General features: G+C 36.3%; 1 protein-coding gene across 2 annotated transcripts in view; it reads left to right on the forward strand.

Annotated features, from left to right (window-relative positions):
- The window catches only part of antxr2a (ANTXR cell adhesion molecule 2a), a 186,810-nt gene extending 175,669 nt beyond the window's left edge, over positions 1-11,141 (forward strand). For both annotated transcript variants that reach the window (XM_078402110.1, XM_078402101.1), the window contains one exon: positions 4,935-11,141. In XM_078402110.1, coding sequence (XP_078258236.1) covers positions 4,935-4,973 — 39 coding nt within the window. In that variant the 3' untranslated portion in view covers positions 4,974-11,141. The remainder of the gene's footprint in view (positions 1-4,934) is intronic.
- The last annotated feature ends 5,972 nt before the right edge of the window (positions 11,142-17,113 follow it).

Raw genomic sequence — 17,113 nt, forward strand, 5'->3', positions numbered from 1 at the left:
TCGTCATCTGGTCACCCAATGTTCAAGCCATCTCTCATTGTCATTTTCAAGGAAGCAAAGAAAAAGAAATTGCACAGCAAGAGCTTAGGGTCTGCAGTGTAATGCCAAGGATTATAACTAAGGTTTTAAAAAAGGTGAAGGATAAGTTGTTAAAAAGAGAGAATTTACACGGCTATAGGGAGAAGATAGGGGGGCAGACCTTGCACATAGCTCGAGCAGGCTGGATAAGCCAAGTGGCTTCCTTCCATGTTGGCACTATTCTGTGACCTGCTATTATTTTATCCTAAAGGACACAAAGTGCTGGAATAGCTCAGCAGGTCAGGTAGCACCTGAACAAAGGTCTTCACCTGTCCATGTTCTCCAGAAATGCTGCCTGACTTGCTGAGTTACTCCAACACTTTATGTCTTTTTGTGTTTCAACCAGCATTTGCAGTTCTTTGTACTATTTTACCCTGCTAGTTACAATTGTTAGGGCATACATGTTCAATTTTAATATTCCCTTGTTCCAGTTCTACAGCTTTTTAGTAACATTCATGCATAGCTGGAGATTTACTTTTTCTCATCCTCTTTTCATTGCTTCTAAGAAGGGGCGAGGCATTGGTGACTGCCAACAGTTTGTAGGAAAGATTACTCAACATTGTATGAAACCGATGAGTTAGTCATTGAAAGCTATTTGGTTCCCTGATATTTATAGTCCACCTGAATTTGGAAATTGCCAACACATAGATGCGTTGCACAGTCAAGGGGAGAATGTAATTAATGAGAATTGAAGGATTCACCTTAGTTTGTTGACTGTTGAATCCCAAAAATGTACGTTCTCGTGCAGTTTGAACTTCAGTTTCTTTCATGTGGATTATCGAGGGATTTTGCCCATAGCTCTGGAATCAGATATTTTCTGTTTGATAATTGATATTCTCTATTCCCCAGGTGCTCCCTTGGAAAATCCCTCTTTGTCTGGCACGTAGCTGGACCGTAATGTTCATAATGAATGCAAATGTAATCATTGCTGGGATGCAAATTTCATCTGTCATGTTTTGGCCAGTAGCTTGCTTAGTTGTGCAGCTAAGGGCTTTTTTTATAATTAATATAAAACCTGATGTATATCCATGAAATGTAGGTGTTTCATTTAATTTCATTTTGTTGAAAGGATTAGTTTACTGCACTGTGATAAAAAGCATTACCAGTTGCCGAGTCACCTGGTAGTTCATAGGTAAATAGACTCCTCAGTTCCTGGTAATTAATTTATTTTATTTCTCTGCTTTTATTTATCCAACTACATATGGGACTTAAATTCTGACAGTGCATCGTCATTTCTTAAGTGCCCTCTTCATATTTATATTATAGTTATGTGTGTTAACTACTCTACGCATAAGCTTCAAAGGAATTCTAGGTGATATTGTTCAGCCCTTACTGGAAGCCATTCTTCATAGTTCATACGGTTAATTGTGCTTTGTAAGTTTCCGTTTTTGGAAATCTGTTTGTTTCCCTTCAGCTGATGAATAAGTTCAATGGCCCTTGATCTGATTTAAATGCCGTTACATTGAAGTCCATGCTGAAAGGTGGACTATTTCTATCGCTGCACATCTTTAAAGTACCAAGGGTTTTCACGATATTTTAGCATTATTGGCCCCAGTGGCCGTGCTTTATAATTTGGTGGTCTTCAAACATTTGACTATTTCTGTAGTGTCATGAATGGTTAACATTAGTCGGACCTGTCCAGTTACTTTTGCCACCAGTACTATTCACAAAATTGTGAAAGTATGCTGTCCTCTATGGTCTTTACGTTATCATTTTATGTCAGCTCATCAAAGCTAAATTCTGATGGGCTACATGAATGAGTTTGCAAAGATGATTTGGCTCCACTTAATCTTTGCCATATTGAAGGAAAATATTGTCAGCTTTCCAGATCTCACATATCTTAAATTATTTCTTCAAGTTGTTGCCAGCAACTTTACAAATACTGCTTAAACAGCTCCTGAAGTGTGACTTTTTATTTGATGGGAGATGAGGGGTGCAGTACTAATACCTGTTTGAGTATCTATCTTCGGTTCCTACAGTCGCTAACGTTAAATAGTTCAAGGTGATTGATATACAACATCTGTGAAAATGTACACCAAATGCTGGAGTAACTCAGCGGGTCAGGCAGCATCTCTGGAGAAAAGGAATGGGTGACGTTTCAGGTTGATTCAAAATGTCACCAATTCCTTTCCTCCAAAGACGCTGAGTTACTCCAGCATTTTGCGTCTATGTTAAGTGTAAACCAGCATCGGCAGTTCCTTCTTACACGTCTGTGAGCAGGGGAAAATAGTCAGTGTCCTCATACATTGCTATTAAGAGAACTACTAAGCATTCTCACCATGGGGAAATCTGTGCAAACTATCTTGCATCCTAAAATTTGCTGTATATGCTCTGAAAATGAGGAAGAGTGTTTACCTCCATATGTGCATCTTAAAGTTCCATGTAAAAACAATCTGTTTAGTCTCTATAACTGTTTCACTTTAGTTTGTTTTTGTAACTGTTTCTATTAATCTCCAGCCAGCTGCTTTTATGCACCCAAATGATTATTGGCTGCATTAAGATTGTGCGGAAACCATAACATATATTTGCAGAGCAATAATTATCAAATTATTTGTGCAAATGTCAGCCTGCGTAGACTCTGAAAACTCATTTTTCAAATATCATCAGCAAATCATACAAAGCATATTTATATTCTGTTTCGGGTCGAGACCCTCTGTTTACCCTAATCTCCTTCTTTACTTCTTTAGGGAAAATCTAATTTTCAGTGGATACGAGCAAAGCAATTTTACTGCTCAGTAAATTGTTCTGACACAGCCAGCTGATAATAAACAGTAAATGGATTCACATGTTCCTGTTAAATCTATACAAGAATGAGTCTATCTTACTTTTCAAAATCTTAATGCTTATTTAAAATGAGAGAATTCAGATTAAAAAAAAAAAAAATCTCTTCAATAAAATTTAAATCAATTGTATTTAACAATGAATTCTAAATGACCAAAATACACGTTTTCTGTGATTTTGTGGTAGACAGTGTTGATCAGATGACAGCAACATTTCTCAACCCATTCCATACCCACTCCTTTCAAATAATATCAGTGTGCTTATTTCTTGAAGGATAGAATTAAAAAGAAAGGGTCTGCTAAATTTAGAGTTAATGTGCAATTTACAATTGCAGTCCACATTGTACGAAATTGACATATAGATATCACAGAGGATACAGCAAAGATTTACAAGAATGAAACAAGAAATACAAGATTATACCCAGGAAAATATGAAAAGTTGGTCCTTTTTACCTTGAAAAGGTAAAAACTGGGGAGATTAATAGAGCCATTTAGTTTAATTTAGTTTAGTTTAGAGATACAGCACGGAAACAGGTCCTTCGGCGACCAAATCTGCACTATCCAGCGATCCCCGCACATTAACACTATCCTACACACACTAGGGACAATATACACATACACCAAGCCAATTAAACTACATACCTGTATGTCTTTGGAATGTGGGAGGAAACCGAAGCTCTCGGAGAAAACCCAGGCGGTCACGGGGAGAACGTACAAACTCCATACAGAAACCACCCGCAGTTGGGATCGAACCCGGGTCTCTGGCACTTTAAGGCAGCAACTGTACCGCTGTGCCAACGTAGCCGCCCTAAAATTATGAAAGGTTTTGATTGAAGAATACTTATAATTAAGTGGTGGTTTTGTATTGTGCTCAATCTGCAGCATTTGGCAGTGATAAACATCTATATCTACCCCAGGGCATTCTAGCTCATGAGACAGAGCAACACTCGAGACCAGTAAGATAAGATAAACTCTGTACAAAATTTGGACATTCTCCCCGTGTACTGCGTGAATTTTCTCCCAGTGCTCCGCTTTCCTCCCACATTCCAAAAAAGGTTTGTAGGTTAATTGGCTTCAGTAAAATTGTAAACTGTCCCTAATGTGTGTCGGATAGTGTTCGTGTGAGTGGATCACTGGTCGGCGCAGACTCGGTGGGCTGAAGGGCCTGTTTCCACGCTATATCTCTAAACTATGCTAAACTAAACTAAGAGAGTCACTAAGAAATTTTTTTAAACAATTTGGAAAGAAGCTTTTATCCATAGAGTCGTGAAAGCATAGAATTTATAATCGCAAGAAGTGGTTGAGATGGATACTAGAGATGCTTTTAAGGTGAGGCAGGATAAGCATTTGAGGAGGTAGCGGCATGCTAATAAATAAGTAAGGAAAAAAGGTTTGAATAAAACATAGCTTTGTGTGTTAGACCAAATGACCTGATTCAAAGCTGTATATTCTGTACAGTCTTCACTTTTTATCCTATGCACTTTTATTCCTTCTAATTATTGCTGGTTTGCAGCACAGTTTCATGATTATCTTCATGACAGTCTACATTGAGACTGGGCATTTGAGTCTTGAGCTAAACTGAGACTTTTTGTCAAATTTGGGCTGAATCTGAAGCCAGGTCGCAGAGGTGAAAGGGTAGGCTGTCATCTCCAGCCTTCAGAGCTGTCTTCACCAGGACGGTGGATCCATTCTGCGCAATTTTGTTTACTTGCATTCCTTTGGGGCACAAAATATGACGCCAATTGTAGTGTTCATCAAATGTGAATGAACAATCCAGGAAATGAAGCTAACATTCTCTTAATTTGTTGAGACTCCAGTTCCATGTAATGCCAACTCAACAAAACACACGTTAATGAGATAATTGTACATTGTACTGCACATCACGTGTGAAGTTGTCAGTGCAATTGTGGCAATATTTAAAGGATGCCAAAGCACAGATAAGGAAAAATATCATATGCAAAAGGTGTTAAAGAATTCTCATCCCCCCCCTCATGTACGCTGATAACTATTAATTTATTTGTTCACCAAAACTTGTTTCTTTCCCATCATTTACTTTATTTTTTTCTTTCTTCGCAGGGTCGGTGCATCAACTTCAGTCGCGTCCAGGCACAGTAAATATCACAAAGCTGGGGCTGCTTCATTTTCTCTACTCTACTGAGGAATGGTGAAGCATATTCTACTTCCAATGGACATCGGTGGCGTTCCATTAAAAAGATGGGGAAAAGACTGCAACCTCCTGGCGCATTTTGTTAACTCCTGCCACAGGACTGCAGCAAGACCAATGTGTCAAGACATTTGTAAAGAACAGTAACAGCTCAGTTACCTTTCTGATCAACAGTCCTTCATAATGCCAGAGCGGATGAGCACACGTCCCACTCCCCACTAAAAATCCATTGATCCTTGGCTGTTGAAGTCACTTTGACATTTTTTTCCAGTCTGAATGTAGTTTGACCATAATATGCTGTTTCAGATAATCAAATTTTAAAGACAGAGTGTATTGTCAAACTAGAACCGATTAGCCACAGGCAGAGCAGCAATCTCACCAGACCTACCCGGTGCATAAGTTCATTGCCTTTCGGCGATGTCACATCACAAGATCTTTCCAACTTCACCACTTTACAATGCCTTACGGGAGCCGTCTGACTGAAAATCTTGTCATTTTCCACTGAAAAGTGCACACGCATGACAAAATGTAGACAGAATGCCTCAAGGTATGGGAATCAGCTAGACTTTGCCCTTTAGTTTTTGAAGACACCTTTCTTTCATTATGTACTGAGGAAGAAAATTAATAGAGCGTTATCTTACAGCAGCACAGCCTATAACCAAAGATCTTCTGCAGAAATTGAGACATTGGTGCTGTGAGGCTTGATGTGGTGGCTGGTGCTTTGCATTTGCTCTAATCCTGTGTTCAGTAGCGCATAACCCGTCATTGTATTAAAGCATGCCCATTGATCTGCTTACTTCTATTAAACAAATAAATAAGTGAAAATAGAGCAATCCTGCTACAAACCAAGGTTGCATATCCTGGTATTCCCTCATTCTTCAAATCTCCAAGGACTTTGCAGTGTCACAAGCCAGCAACTCTCTGCATGAGAATTTCAAAGTTTAATTAATATAATTAAAGGCAACAGCAAGCAGCAGCCTGTGAAGATTTTCCTCATCTTTTTTTTGCTTTTTGACATTGAATGACCTATTGCTTTTTAAGCTATGCTTGGATTTTTAAATGCACTTTGTGTTGGTTAGGTGTGAAACAGGAAAAAGTGCCCTTGTTTGCAACCAAGCAATCAAGTTATGTTTTTTTCTATTGCAGCCCCTTTTCCAAATGTTGAGGCTATATATATATTTTTTTTGTTTTTCCCAACCGCTTTTTCAAGACAGCGATCCCAAATGATGTCAGTATGAGCGGAAACACTGTGGGGGAGAAGAAGGCAGCAGCTGAAAAAAGCTCGAATGATGCAGTCACTTTCGATACTGTACATGAAATGCAAAATGGATATTCGAGTCGAAACCTGACAAAGCGCGCCTGCTTTGATGTGAACTGGTATAGACAATGACCAGTGGCTGGGTCAGTGGGATGCCTCTCTGCAAGCAGGGAAGCTTATCAAATGACACTAAAAATAAGTTCAACAACCATCACATTTGAGAGAGCAGGCAAACATTTCACATTTGGTGGGCAAGCAAGTGCGCGAGATGGGAAGAGCGATAGTGAATAGTCTTGGTCTAATTATGCTTTTGAGCTGCTCATCAAAATCACATGGGGCATGAGTATTTCCTTTGGTTTACATGCAAAATTTATGATGTTGCCAAAAGCTGCTCTTGCTTAATCTATTGCTCATTATTATTTACAGCAAAGGCAAGATTGTAAGTACAGCCTTTTGGTATAGTGCAAAATAAATGTTACTATAATTTTTAAATTTGCCTGATTTTTATTAAAATGTATTTTTAAAAAAGAGCATTTTCAATATCTGTCAAGTTGGATTCACAATCTATGTTTTTAATTGAGGAATTACACTATATTCCAGAGTCCCCCCCATTAAGGAACAACTGTCTCCATTTAGCCAAAGCTTTGTGCACGCTTGGGTTTACACCAATTTAGAATAAAATGAACCAGTTTAATGTTGCACAGATCTGTATTATCATGAGCAATTTATCTTCAGAGGTTGCGCAAAAAATCTAAGTGTTATTTTTCTTAATGCGTATGTAACTTACCTTAAAGCCAAACTGCAGCCTATGCGCTTGGCTCATTGTTGAATTACACTTTAGTGCATTGTGCAAACTGAGAATTTGGACAAATATAAAAATTGGTTTAATGTCTTTATGCACAAATATATATGCCTTGTTATGATTCTTTGTAATATTAATTTAACATATGCTCAAAAAGATTTAAAATACGATTCCAAACTACTTGTGCATGTGACGTGTGGAATGGTACTGCATAATGCCTAATCTGGAAACTTACCACTAAGTAATTTATCATAGATTCACTGTGTAGTCTTACACAAAGTGTTATTTTGATTCTCTAACATCACTTCAAAAATTATGAGTAATAATTTATTTATTTAAAATTATATACAGCAGTACCAAAAATTAATTTATAATATTGCTGTCTAATATTTTGAACAAATGATATCCTATCAGCAAATTCATTGAAATATATGGATGTAAAAATCATGCAGAAAAGAAAATTAAAATCTGAACAACAATTGGGAAATATAAAATTAAAATAAGTCATATGTTGTTCAGCTTAATATATTTTTCATAAATCTGCAAATTACAAAATACATGTTTATCCAAATTCCCAAAGTTTAATTTGGAGAGTATATTACAAACATATTCAATAGATACTATTATAATTACTTACTATTGTAAGTAATTTCTGTCTGATCTTTTTCTTTGTTTTGATGAATGCTCAAATCCTTCATAAAAAACGGAAATCCATCTAACAATAAAAATGTCTGTGATCACGCCAGTGCAAGAAAATTTTGATCGAGTTTATTTGCAGATTGATTTGCGAGGGCTCAGTTCTGGGTGCAGTTTTGCTGCAGCTAGTAAAGTTGAAATAAGACGCAAATATGCATATATTTTAAACTAACTCACAAAGAAAAAATACTGCTAGCAGTTGTATGAAGTTGTACAGTTATATCTTAACAGAATACTAAGATGCTTCTGTCTCTAACAATTCTACAACATGGAAAATGAAATATAAACATTCACTACTTCAGTAATCAGCAAAAAAAATATTACATGCAGAATCGGTATGGTCTATTTTACTTTTCAAGTACTTTGTCCAAGAGGTGCACATTTTACTTGTCTGTTTTGTTTTACATAAATTGATTAAAGTAAACCCCTAAATGTTATTATAATTATTAAATGTTTTGAGTTCGGAATGATTTATATTTTTAGTTTAGCAAACAGCCTGAGCCGTCACCAAAAACTGCAAACTCCACTTTCGTGCAAGATTGAATTGTAGTTTGAGATTTTGCACCACCATGAGGGTTTTCAATCATGCTTGTAAGATTTTTGAACATCTTTAAGGTCTTGCACAAGTAGATTAGCAGAATATTGCAGCAGGAAATGCTGGAGATGTGTTATAATAACTGAGACATGAGGATCTGCACAAAAATTCCCCAATTTGGCTTTGATGGGTGTTTACAAGAAATAGTTCATAGTATTGCTGTATATTTAATAAACACATAAAATATTCAAAACCACTTGTTTCACAAATATTGTTGACCATAATTATTTGTACAGGCAGAGGATATAAATCACTTTACATCAAACATAATTTTGTTGATTATGTTGATTAATACCGATGTCACATCTTTTCAAACAGATTAACACCAACCTTAAATTGCAAACAGTTCATAGGAAAGTATATTAAATGTCATCACCAATATTACAGAATGTAATTTCATTCTGCAAGATAAAAATCGGAATTAAAATGCAGTGTATACTGGTCATAGCAGTAATGCAGCAGAGACTGTGCTTGTACTATAGTCAAGCAATGTTTTCTGCTAAAACATTTAAATTATCTGCCCAACATACTCAATACAACAAATTTCCTTGTTTACACAAAAATATATGTGTGCTAAATTGAATAAAACAACTTAGGATTGTGCATTGAATTAAATTAAATATTTCACTAAAAATTTATTTTTCAAGTGAAGTGTTTAGAAACGTCATGCTTCAATTTCATTAATATCCTTACTACTTTCGGCATACATAATGGGGGAGAAGGGGGTTTTCGAGTATAACAAACAAAATAACTGAAGGTTATGGTGCAATGTAATTTCCATGCAGTATTTCATTTGACCGATACTACAGAACTCATTACTGAGAAATATGTTTTCCAGGATTTCTGATCACAATCAATACGTAAGAAGGATTAAATATGTTCAGATTTTAAGAATAATTCATCATAAAATGAAATAAAAATGATTACAATGCCTGTCAGCATAATACATCAATGAAAATCATTTGTTGATGTCTTTAAAATTTTATTATCTATGTTACATTTCAAAGATTGTATTTTGTGTTGTATTTTGGAGTTAAATTTAAAATGTGCAAATTACTACTGATATTAAATGTCAGATTATTTTGCCTTTTATTTTATTGCAAGTGTTAATCACAAACAAATAAGAAAATCTTCATCAATTTACTATCAGAGGCATTTAATGTAAATTAGTTCAATATTTCATGGCATTGTTTTGCAGTGTTTTTTATCCCCTGTTGTCACTGATCATTCCAGGACACTGCTTCATGTGTTACAAAACATGTAGAGCTATTTCTTTATTCAATACCATTAATTTGATATGGATACTGCAATTTTTTAATCTATAGTTTCTTCCTTTATATTGTTGCAGATTATACTGTTTGCAGATTGAATAATTTCAGCTGTTTGAAAATGAGCATAATACCTTTTATAATACCTTAATGTAAGTTCTATTTTGTTAAATAATGTAGATTCAGAGAAAGTAAAATTATAAATTATTGTAAACATAAAATTGATATACCAAACTTCATTTGCTGACAAAAATCACAAGTAAAATATCACTTAATAGATTGGATCAAATTTTTACACAACTAATTTTGTTAATTTGGTATCGTGTAGGCGTTCTTTCTGTCAACCTCAACCTTGTTGTTATTCAAGATGAACATTTATTTCTGTCCAAATAAAAGTGATTCTTACCAAATTTTATGTACTACAGGTGATCTGACATTGCTTTAAGCTCTCAATCACTGACCATCTAGGTTTTTTTTCAATAATAGTCAAAATATTCTAGTTCTTTATGTTATCGGCTACATAATTCTTCTTGCTAACATCCTGATATACAATTTACGAATCTTGGCCAAACACTTTACAAGAGTTGTGCCATTCCATTCATCATCTCACTTGAAGTAGAAGAAAAGGTATAGAGAAGCCAACCGTCTAAATCGGTTACTTCTTTAAAATGTAATAAACCTGAAGTTACTAATTTCACATTTGAAATGTTAAGTATGATACTGGCTGCCGTCAAGTTGCCACTCGGCCAAACAGGTTTTCTCTCACATGTTTTTACACATAATTCACGCAGAGCAGTCTCTTTTTTTAGCACCTTTAAATATGTAAAAACTCTGCCTTGTCAGAAGCAGGGCATTTGTCCAATCTGACAATATCTTCAGCCTTTTTTTTCCAAACTGAGCTCACGGCGAAGAAGCCACGATAGATCAATCGTATAGTCATAGAGCCATGAGCCACGTCAGTCTTTTTTTTTCGCTTGTCTTCCTTGGAGTTGTTCAATTGAGGAACTATTATGTGATGTTGAGGATCTCTTACACGAACAGCCTTCATATTTCGGCATCCTCAGGAAGTAACCTACTAAAATCTAAACATCAATAATTAAGCGTGAGTTGTGATATTTAGCATTTGTCAAATCATCTTTAAAAAAATTGCAAGAAGATTTAATTGTAGATTCAATGAAATTCTTTGAAAACATGCCTTACATGCAGGTTATATCTTTCAAATCTTCGGACAAAAACATCCATTGGAACAATGAAGGTCCAACATTGCTGCAAGATCCATTGATCTGGAAGGGAGGGAAAAGCTAACCGATGTGTTTGCAGCTTTCTTGAAACTCATTATTTTATACCAAATGCACCCATTCTGTTCAGCATTTTAAAATAACTCATAATTATATAATGTAATTCTTTTCCTGTCAAGTTAACATGGACTGTGACATTACAACATTTGCTTTATCCTGTGCAATAAATGCAGCATCTATCTTAGTGTGGTCATTGTATCTCTAGCAAAATAAAACATTTTAATCAATTAAAATAAAATACTAAATACTGTACTTTTTTATTTTTAAGAAGAATTTGGCTAATGGTCATCGGAGATGTTAATAGCTAATAATTTGTTGGTTTTGAAACAGCCAGGAGTTATAATAATGAAGATATGTTTCCCCCCGCATTAGCTACTAACATAATACTTGAAGGCAGAATTATGAATGGCTTCCCCACCAAGCTACTCCGTTTATAATCAATATTATTGACATGGCTATCAGCCATAGTGGAGTTATTATAAATGGAAAAATTATAATAACTTAGAGAACTTAGGATTTAGAGAAACAGTTGAATAAACTGGTATGCCGTTCTTTTGGAAATTCTTCCCTTAAATTATTTTTTCATCTTGAGCATTGTGCTAGCACCAGTCTTCAGCTAAAAGTATTTCAATTAAATATCACAGAACAAAATAAACTCTTTGCAAAAATGCTTTTGGCAGTCCTTCATATTGTAAAACCTGCCGCAATTTCATAACACACAATACAATAATAATTTAAAAATAATTCACAATTTCTGCCTCCCAAAGAAACTGCCCTCTTTCAAAAAAACAATAAAGTTGAAACAATACATTTGGTCATGAGATTTGCTTTTAAATAACTTTTAATTTTGAGTGTTGCAAAGAGAATGGCCAATTCAGATTATTTTTGCCGTTTCCTTATTGTGTAGCAAAGAAACTGGTATTGATCATTATCAGTAAGATTAAATAGCACTCCTCATAATTATACTCCATTGGTAATTAAAAGAAGTAACATGTTTGTTATGGAAACGTGTATGATAATATGTGCATGAAGCCGAATTCACAGGCTCTGTGATTTAGGAAGGACATTGTTCTTACCGTCGTTGAGCTAAAGTTGTCAGGCTAAAATCCCAAGCTTGCTTATTTTTCTGCAGTGTCTCTGCAGTCTTAGTGCAGAGCAGTAGAACTCACTCTTTGTGCCTGGGTTCCACTCATCATTTAGATGGCACAAAACCAGCAGCCTTGGAAACATGTTCATCGCAAATGTAACGTGGGCTAAATTCAGAGCCACAATCCATGTTACTATCTGTTCTGGATCTCAAATTTCATTTGAGAATTGCCAACATTATCAATGATGGGCTGCGTGTGATATATTTATAACCTTTAAAAATATAATCTATTTGGTTTTGATTCAAATATCACAGCATTTTGTCTCTTAAATCTGTATGTTAAGTTCGAAAGGTAGTCAATAACTGTATCCAAACTTTCAATCTCTACTGGTGAAGGGTAAGTGTTTGTGACCAGTTTGAAGTTCCATATTATGACATTTCTGTTTAGTTCGGTTTAACTTATTGTCATGTGTACCGAGGCACAGTGAAAAGCTTTTGTTGCGTGCTGACCAGTCAGCAGAAAGACTATACATGATTACAATCAAGCCATTTACAGTATATAGATACATCTAAGAGAATTTCATACACTGTTTCATAAAGATTAGTAAAATGTAGGTTCAAGTGCACTTTAAGGGCTCCACTTTGGAGTTAATGTTGTTAACTCCAGAAGAATGCAAGGACTTTCCTTTTAGTGAACAACAAAATGTTGTTACCCTCTTTGTTCGCATCTGTGGGGAAGATACTAACCATTTTGTGCAAAATTTTACAACCAGAATTAAGAACAGTGATGAGGAAAATATACCCTTTGCGTGTACTGGAAATCACTTTGATGGAGCTCTATAATCCACCACCAGCTCAAACATCCATCAGCCTGGAAGTAGCCAGTGGTGTTAATGCTTATACACTCACCCTCAAAGGTTCCACGGGATGGGAAAGGATTTGATTTCCTTTAGTCTGTACAAAATCTGTGACAGTGTAATAATGACTCTAGTTACTAAATTTATATTTATACATGTGTGCTATAAATTGTGATTCAACAATAACTGAATCTTGAAACAAATTCAAATCTACTTTTTCCAATTAACTAACTATTTACATGGCATTCAGCATCAGTCATTCCTTACAAATTATATTGGCCCATCAAACAAAGATTATAAGGAAGTAGACTAGAAGAAGGTTCCCGACCCGAATCATCACTTTTCAGTGTTCTCCATAGATGCTGCCTGGTCCACTGAGTTACTCCTGCACTTTGTGTTTTTAAACTAGAGAAAACATAGTGACTGCTATGTAGAAGTTATGTTTAACAATATTAATCTGGAACGACAGGAACTTTAAGAATTTGGGCTATTGAACCTGTACAAATTAACAGAGTCCGCATCAGAACACAAGTCGATGCAAGTGCATATTCACAGCTTTTTTGAAAGGGTTTTTGCTGAAGGATGATCACCCGCATTGCTAAGCATCTGCAAGATTAATCATAAACCTATACCATATGTCAACACAATTTGCTGATGGGCCCAAGCTGTTTTTCTACAACTAAAACCTGGAGCTTCTGGGGATTATGATCCCTTGATCCTTGCTGAATGGGGCAGCAAAGGTGGGGCATCTGTTTGCTCTCAATGTGGGTCAGCAAGCTAAATAAGGCCAGGGAACAACTACAACAAAAAAAAACTAGCAACTTTAATGAGATAGCACAAACTCCACACTTCAACATGGTGCATGTCCTCAAAAGAAGCTGCTAAAGAAAAGGTAACCACTTAATCGTTAAACTGAAATGGTTAGACCCTTTGTCAATGGAGCATCTGTTCAAAAACACCAGACTGCAGGAGGAAGCATGATACAGATAAAATCAGATGCACTAATTTGGTTACACGTCTAACATGTGTAGTGTTCCACCAAATGATTTGCATTTCACTTTCCCTAAATTAGCATAAGCATAATTCCTCTGTTGTAATAAATGGAGGAAGAATCCACTGGGGAGATTAAAGGAAATTACATTTTTAAAAGAATATTTTAAAGCCTTTAGAATAAATATGTAAAAACACATCTATATGAGGAAAGGACCTGTCATGGGCTTTTAAATTAAATGGTGAAAGATATAGTCCATCTATTACACAAGAGTAAAGGACACAGGATGCTTAGAACAACATACATTAATAAGGTCTCGCTGATACATAAAAGCATTAATCTTAGTCTTTAAACAGGACATTCATAAACTAGTCTGCAATAAAAGCTTAAACACCATATTCAAAGTAAAACCCAAACATGAGTACTAAAACAGCATGTTTAAATTTTAAACTGCTACATGATGACTTATCAGCCAAATCGTTTATGCTGTGTTCAGCAGGATCTGCTATATTAGCGTGTGTGATACTTTAAACGCCCGTGAAAGTCCCCCAATCATTTTAAGTTTGGTCTGACTCAAAGTGAAACACTGAGTACTTCTACAAAACAATTCTACATTTTGGAGCAGTTTGCAAAATATGCACTTCTTTAGCAATAGTTGGTAAGTCGAATTATTCACAAAATGCTGGAGTAACTCAGCAGGTCAGGCAGCATCTCGGGAGAGAAGGAATGGGTGACGTTTCGGGTCGAGACCCTTCTTCAGACTGATGTCGGGGGTAAGTCGAATGTTGCTCGCACACCTCCATGAAATTTGCTATCAGCAATAACTTTGTCACTCCTATAATAAAGTAGATAACATTTTATCTGGTGTAGCTTGGGACAAAAGCCATTTGACCTGCATTAACGCCTGGTTTTGATTTCACTGGCAATAAAGAATGAAAACCAGGATATTAAACTCAGTTGCCTAGGAATCCATATGCCTAGTGTCAAATCAGGCTCAACTGAAATATCTGACAAAACATTTTCTTTTAGGAAATGGCAGGACTTACAAGCCTGTTTCATTGTCTGTAGGTCATTGAAAGGGCTGTCCCAAAACAAGAAGTTCAAATCAACTCAACAAAGGAAATGGAAGATTCACTTCCATATATGTGGGATATATATAAGACTGCATGAAAAAAAAAAAGTCCGTTTCTTTAAGACTAGACAGATTGACTCAAGCCAGACCAACGGGAGCTTGTACATATGCCAAGTCATTGTCTCTAACCAATGCTCAAATGTAAAATGTGTAATTGTTTAGGATTTCCTGCCTTCTTTAACTGAAGGTATTCAGCATTTTCTCTGAACTCTGCATGCTAAAACAAGCTTTCAAACAGGCCTGTCTTATGGATAGCACGTTGAGACCATGTGTTCCTTAAGGCAAAAACTGAGGAAACAGATTAGAAGCACATGAAGCAACACAATGACCAGTCTGTATGGTTGAGCTGATCTAGATTCAGATTATCTTAACACCTTCATGATTGAATCTGTGACACACAGTTTAGCAGGAATTTCTTTGCCCAGTTGCATCTGGAACCAAGTTGCTAGTTGCTAGATGTCCAGGAAAGGTAAATTGATTTGCAGTCAGTCTATCTACTCTTAAAGAATTGGACGTTGAAGAATAATGCAGTCATTGCAGGGATGGCTGAAGTTATGAGTTTTGAAGATGAGCTGTCCAATTAAATCATCTTCAAAGTTCTCAAGAATCCTTCAGCCTTAGTATTCACAACTGGCTGACAACAATGAAAAAATTCAAGGGGAATTGATTTCAAGAATATACTTAGTCAGCACTTTTTGCAAGTGAATGAGTGATAATTTTACATACATACCAAAACTGAAGCCACTGCAATCTTGGAGTCACCTGAATGATTACTTGATTCAAGTTTAATATGCAAATTGGGAATAATTGACACACAAAAAGACTGAGAAAACCTTGTATTCTTTTCATAGATTTCATGTACCATTAGAACAACCCAAACCTCTGCACAGCAAAGAACCTCTGAAGTGCGGTGTCTGTTGACAAGTTACTACTCCAGTATTTGGTTGTCAATGCGTGTGCACGATGCTGCCTTACTCCAAACGTAACCAAGATCCTCTCTATCAGTCCTACTCTGGAGGGAAATTGATCCCATATTAAGCCTGTCTTAGGGTGCTGCCAATAGAGCCAAAGGCTGCCGCCTTAAACCAAGTGAAATTCAGGAAACCGCAGATGCTGGAATTCTGAAATAAACACAGAAGACAACGCTTCAGATTCAGATTAGTTTATTGTCGCATAAACCAGGCGCGATGAAATTCCTTGATCATATGAAAGTCATAAAGGACACGGTATACATGATAATGATCTATACAACAAGTACAAAAGTGAATGGAAAGCAGTGGAATAGTGTGCAATGAATTGTAGTGCAACCTAAAGTAGTACAAAACAACAATCAATGCAAGAATGCAGCAACAGAATAACCAAATGAGGTTGAATTAAGGGTGAGATAGAGTAAGAGTAAATGTGAACATTAATGTTTCAGATCCAAAACATTTCACTGGACCCTTTATCACTTTGTATGCATGGTCTTTAACATACATGTTAACTCTGATACTCTCCACAATGGCAGCCTGGCCTACTGAGGGGTTTTAGCATTTACTGTTTTTATTGCGGTAGAACATAGAACATAGGCCAGTACAGCATAGGGTCAGGCCTTTTGGTCCACAATGTCCATGCCAAACATGATACCAAGTTAAACTAATCTCCCCTGCCTGCATGTGATCCATGTCTCTCCATTCCGTGCATATTCATGTGCCTATCTAAAAGCCTCTTATCATATCATATCATATCATATCATATCATATACATACAGCCGGAAACAGGCCTTTTCGGCCCACCAAATCCGTGCCGCCCAGCGATCCCCGTACACTAACACTATCCTACACCCACTAGGGACAATTTTTACATTTACCCAGCCAATTAACCTATATACCTGTACGTCTTTGGAGTGTGGGAGGAAACCGAAGATCTCGGAGGAAACCCACGCAGGTCACGGGGAGAACGTACAAACTCCTTACAGTGCAGCAAGGACTCTTACATGTCACTATTGTATCTGCCTCCACCACAATTCTTGGCAGTGCATTCCAAACACCCACCTTTCTCTGTGTAAAAACTTGCCCTGTATAAAAGTTTTAAAGTTGGCACTCGCACCTTAAAGCTTTGTCCTCTA

Source organism: Rhinoraja longicauda, chromosome 1 (assembly GCF_053455715.1).
Source record: "Rhinoraja longicauda isolate Sanriku21f chromosome 1, sRhiLon1.1, whole genome shotgun sequence".
In the NCBI taxonomy this organism is placed as follows: Eukaryota; Metazoa; Chordata; class Chondrichthyes; order Rajiformes; family Arhynchobatidae; genus Rhinoraja; species Rhinoraja longicauda.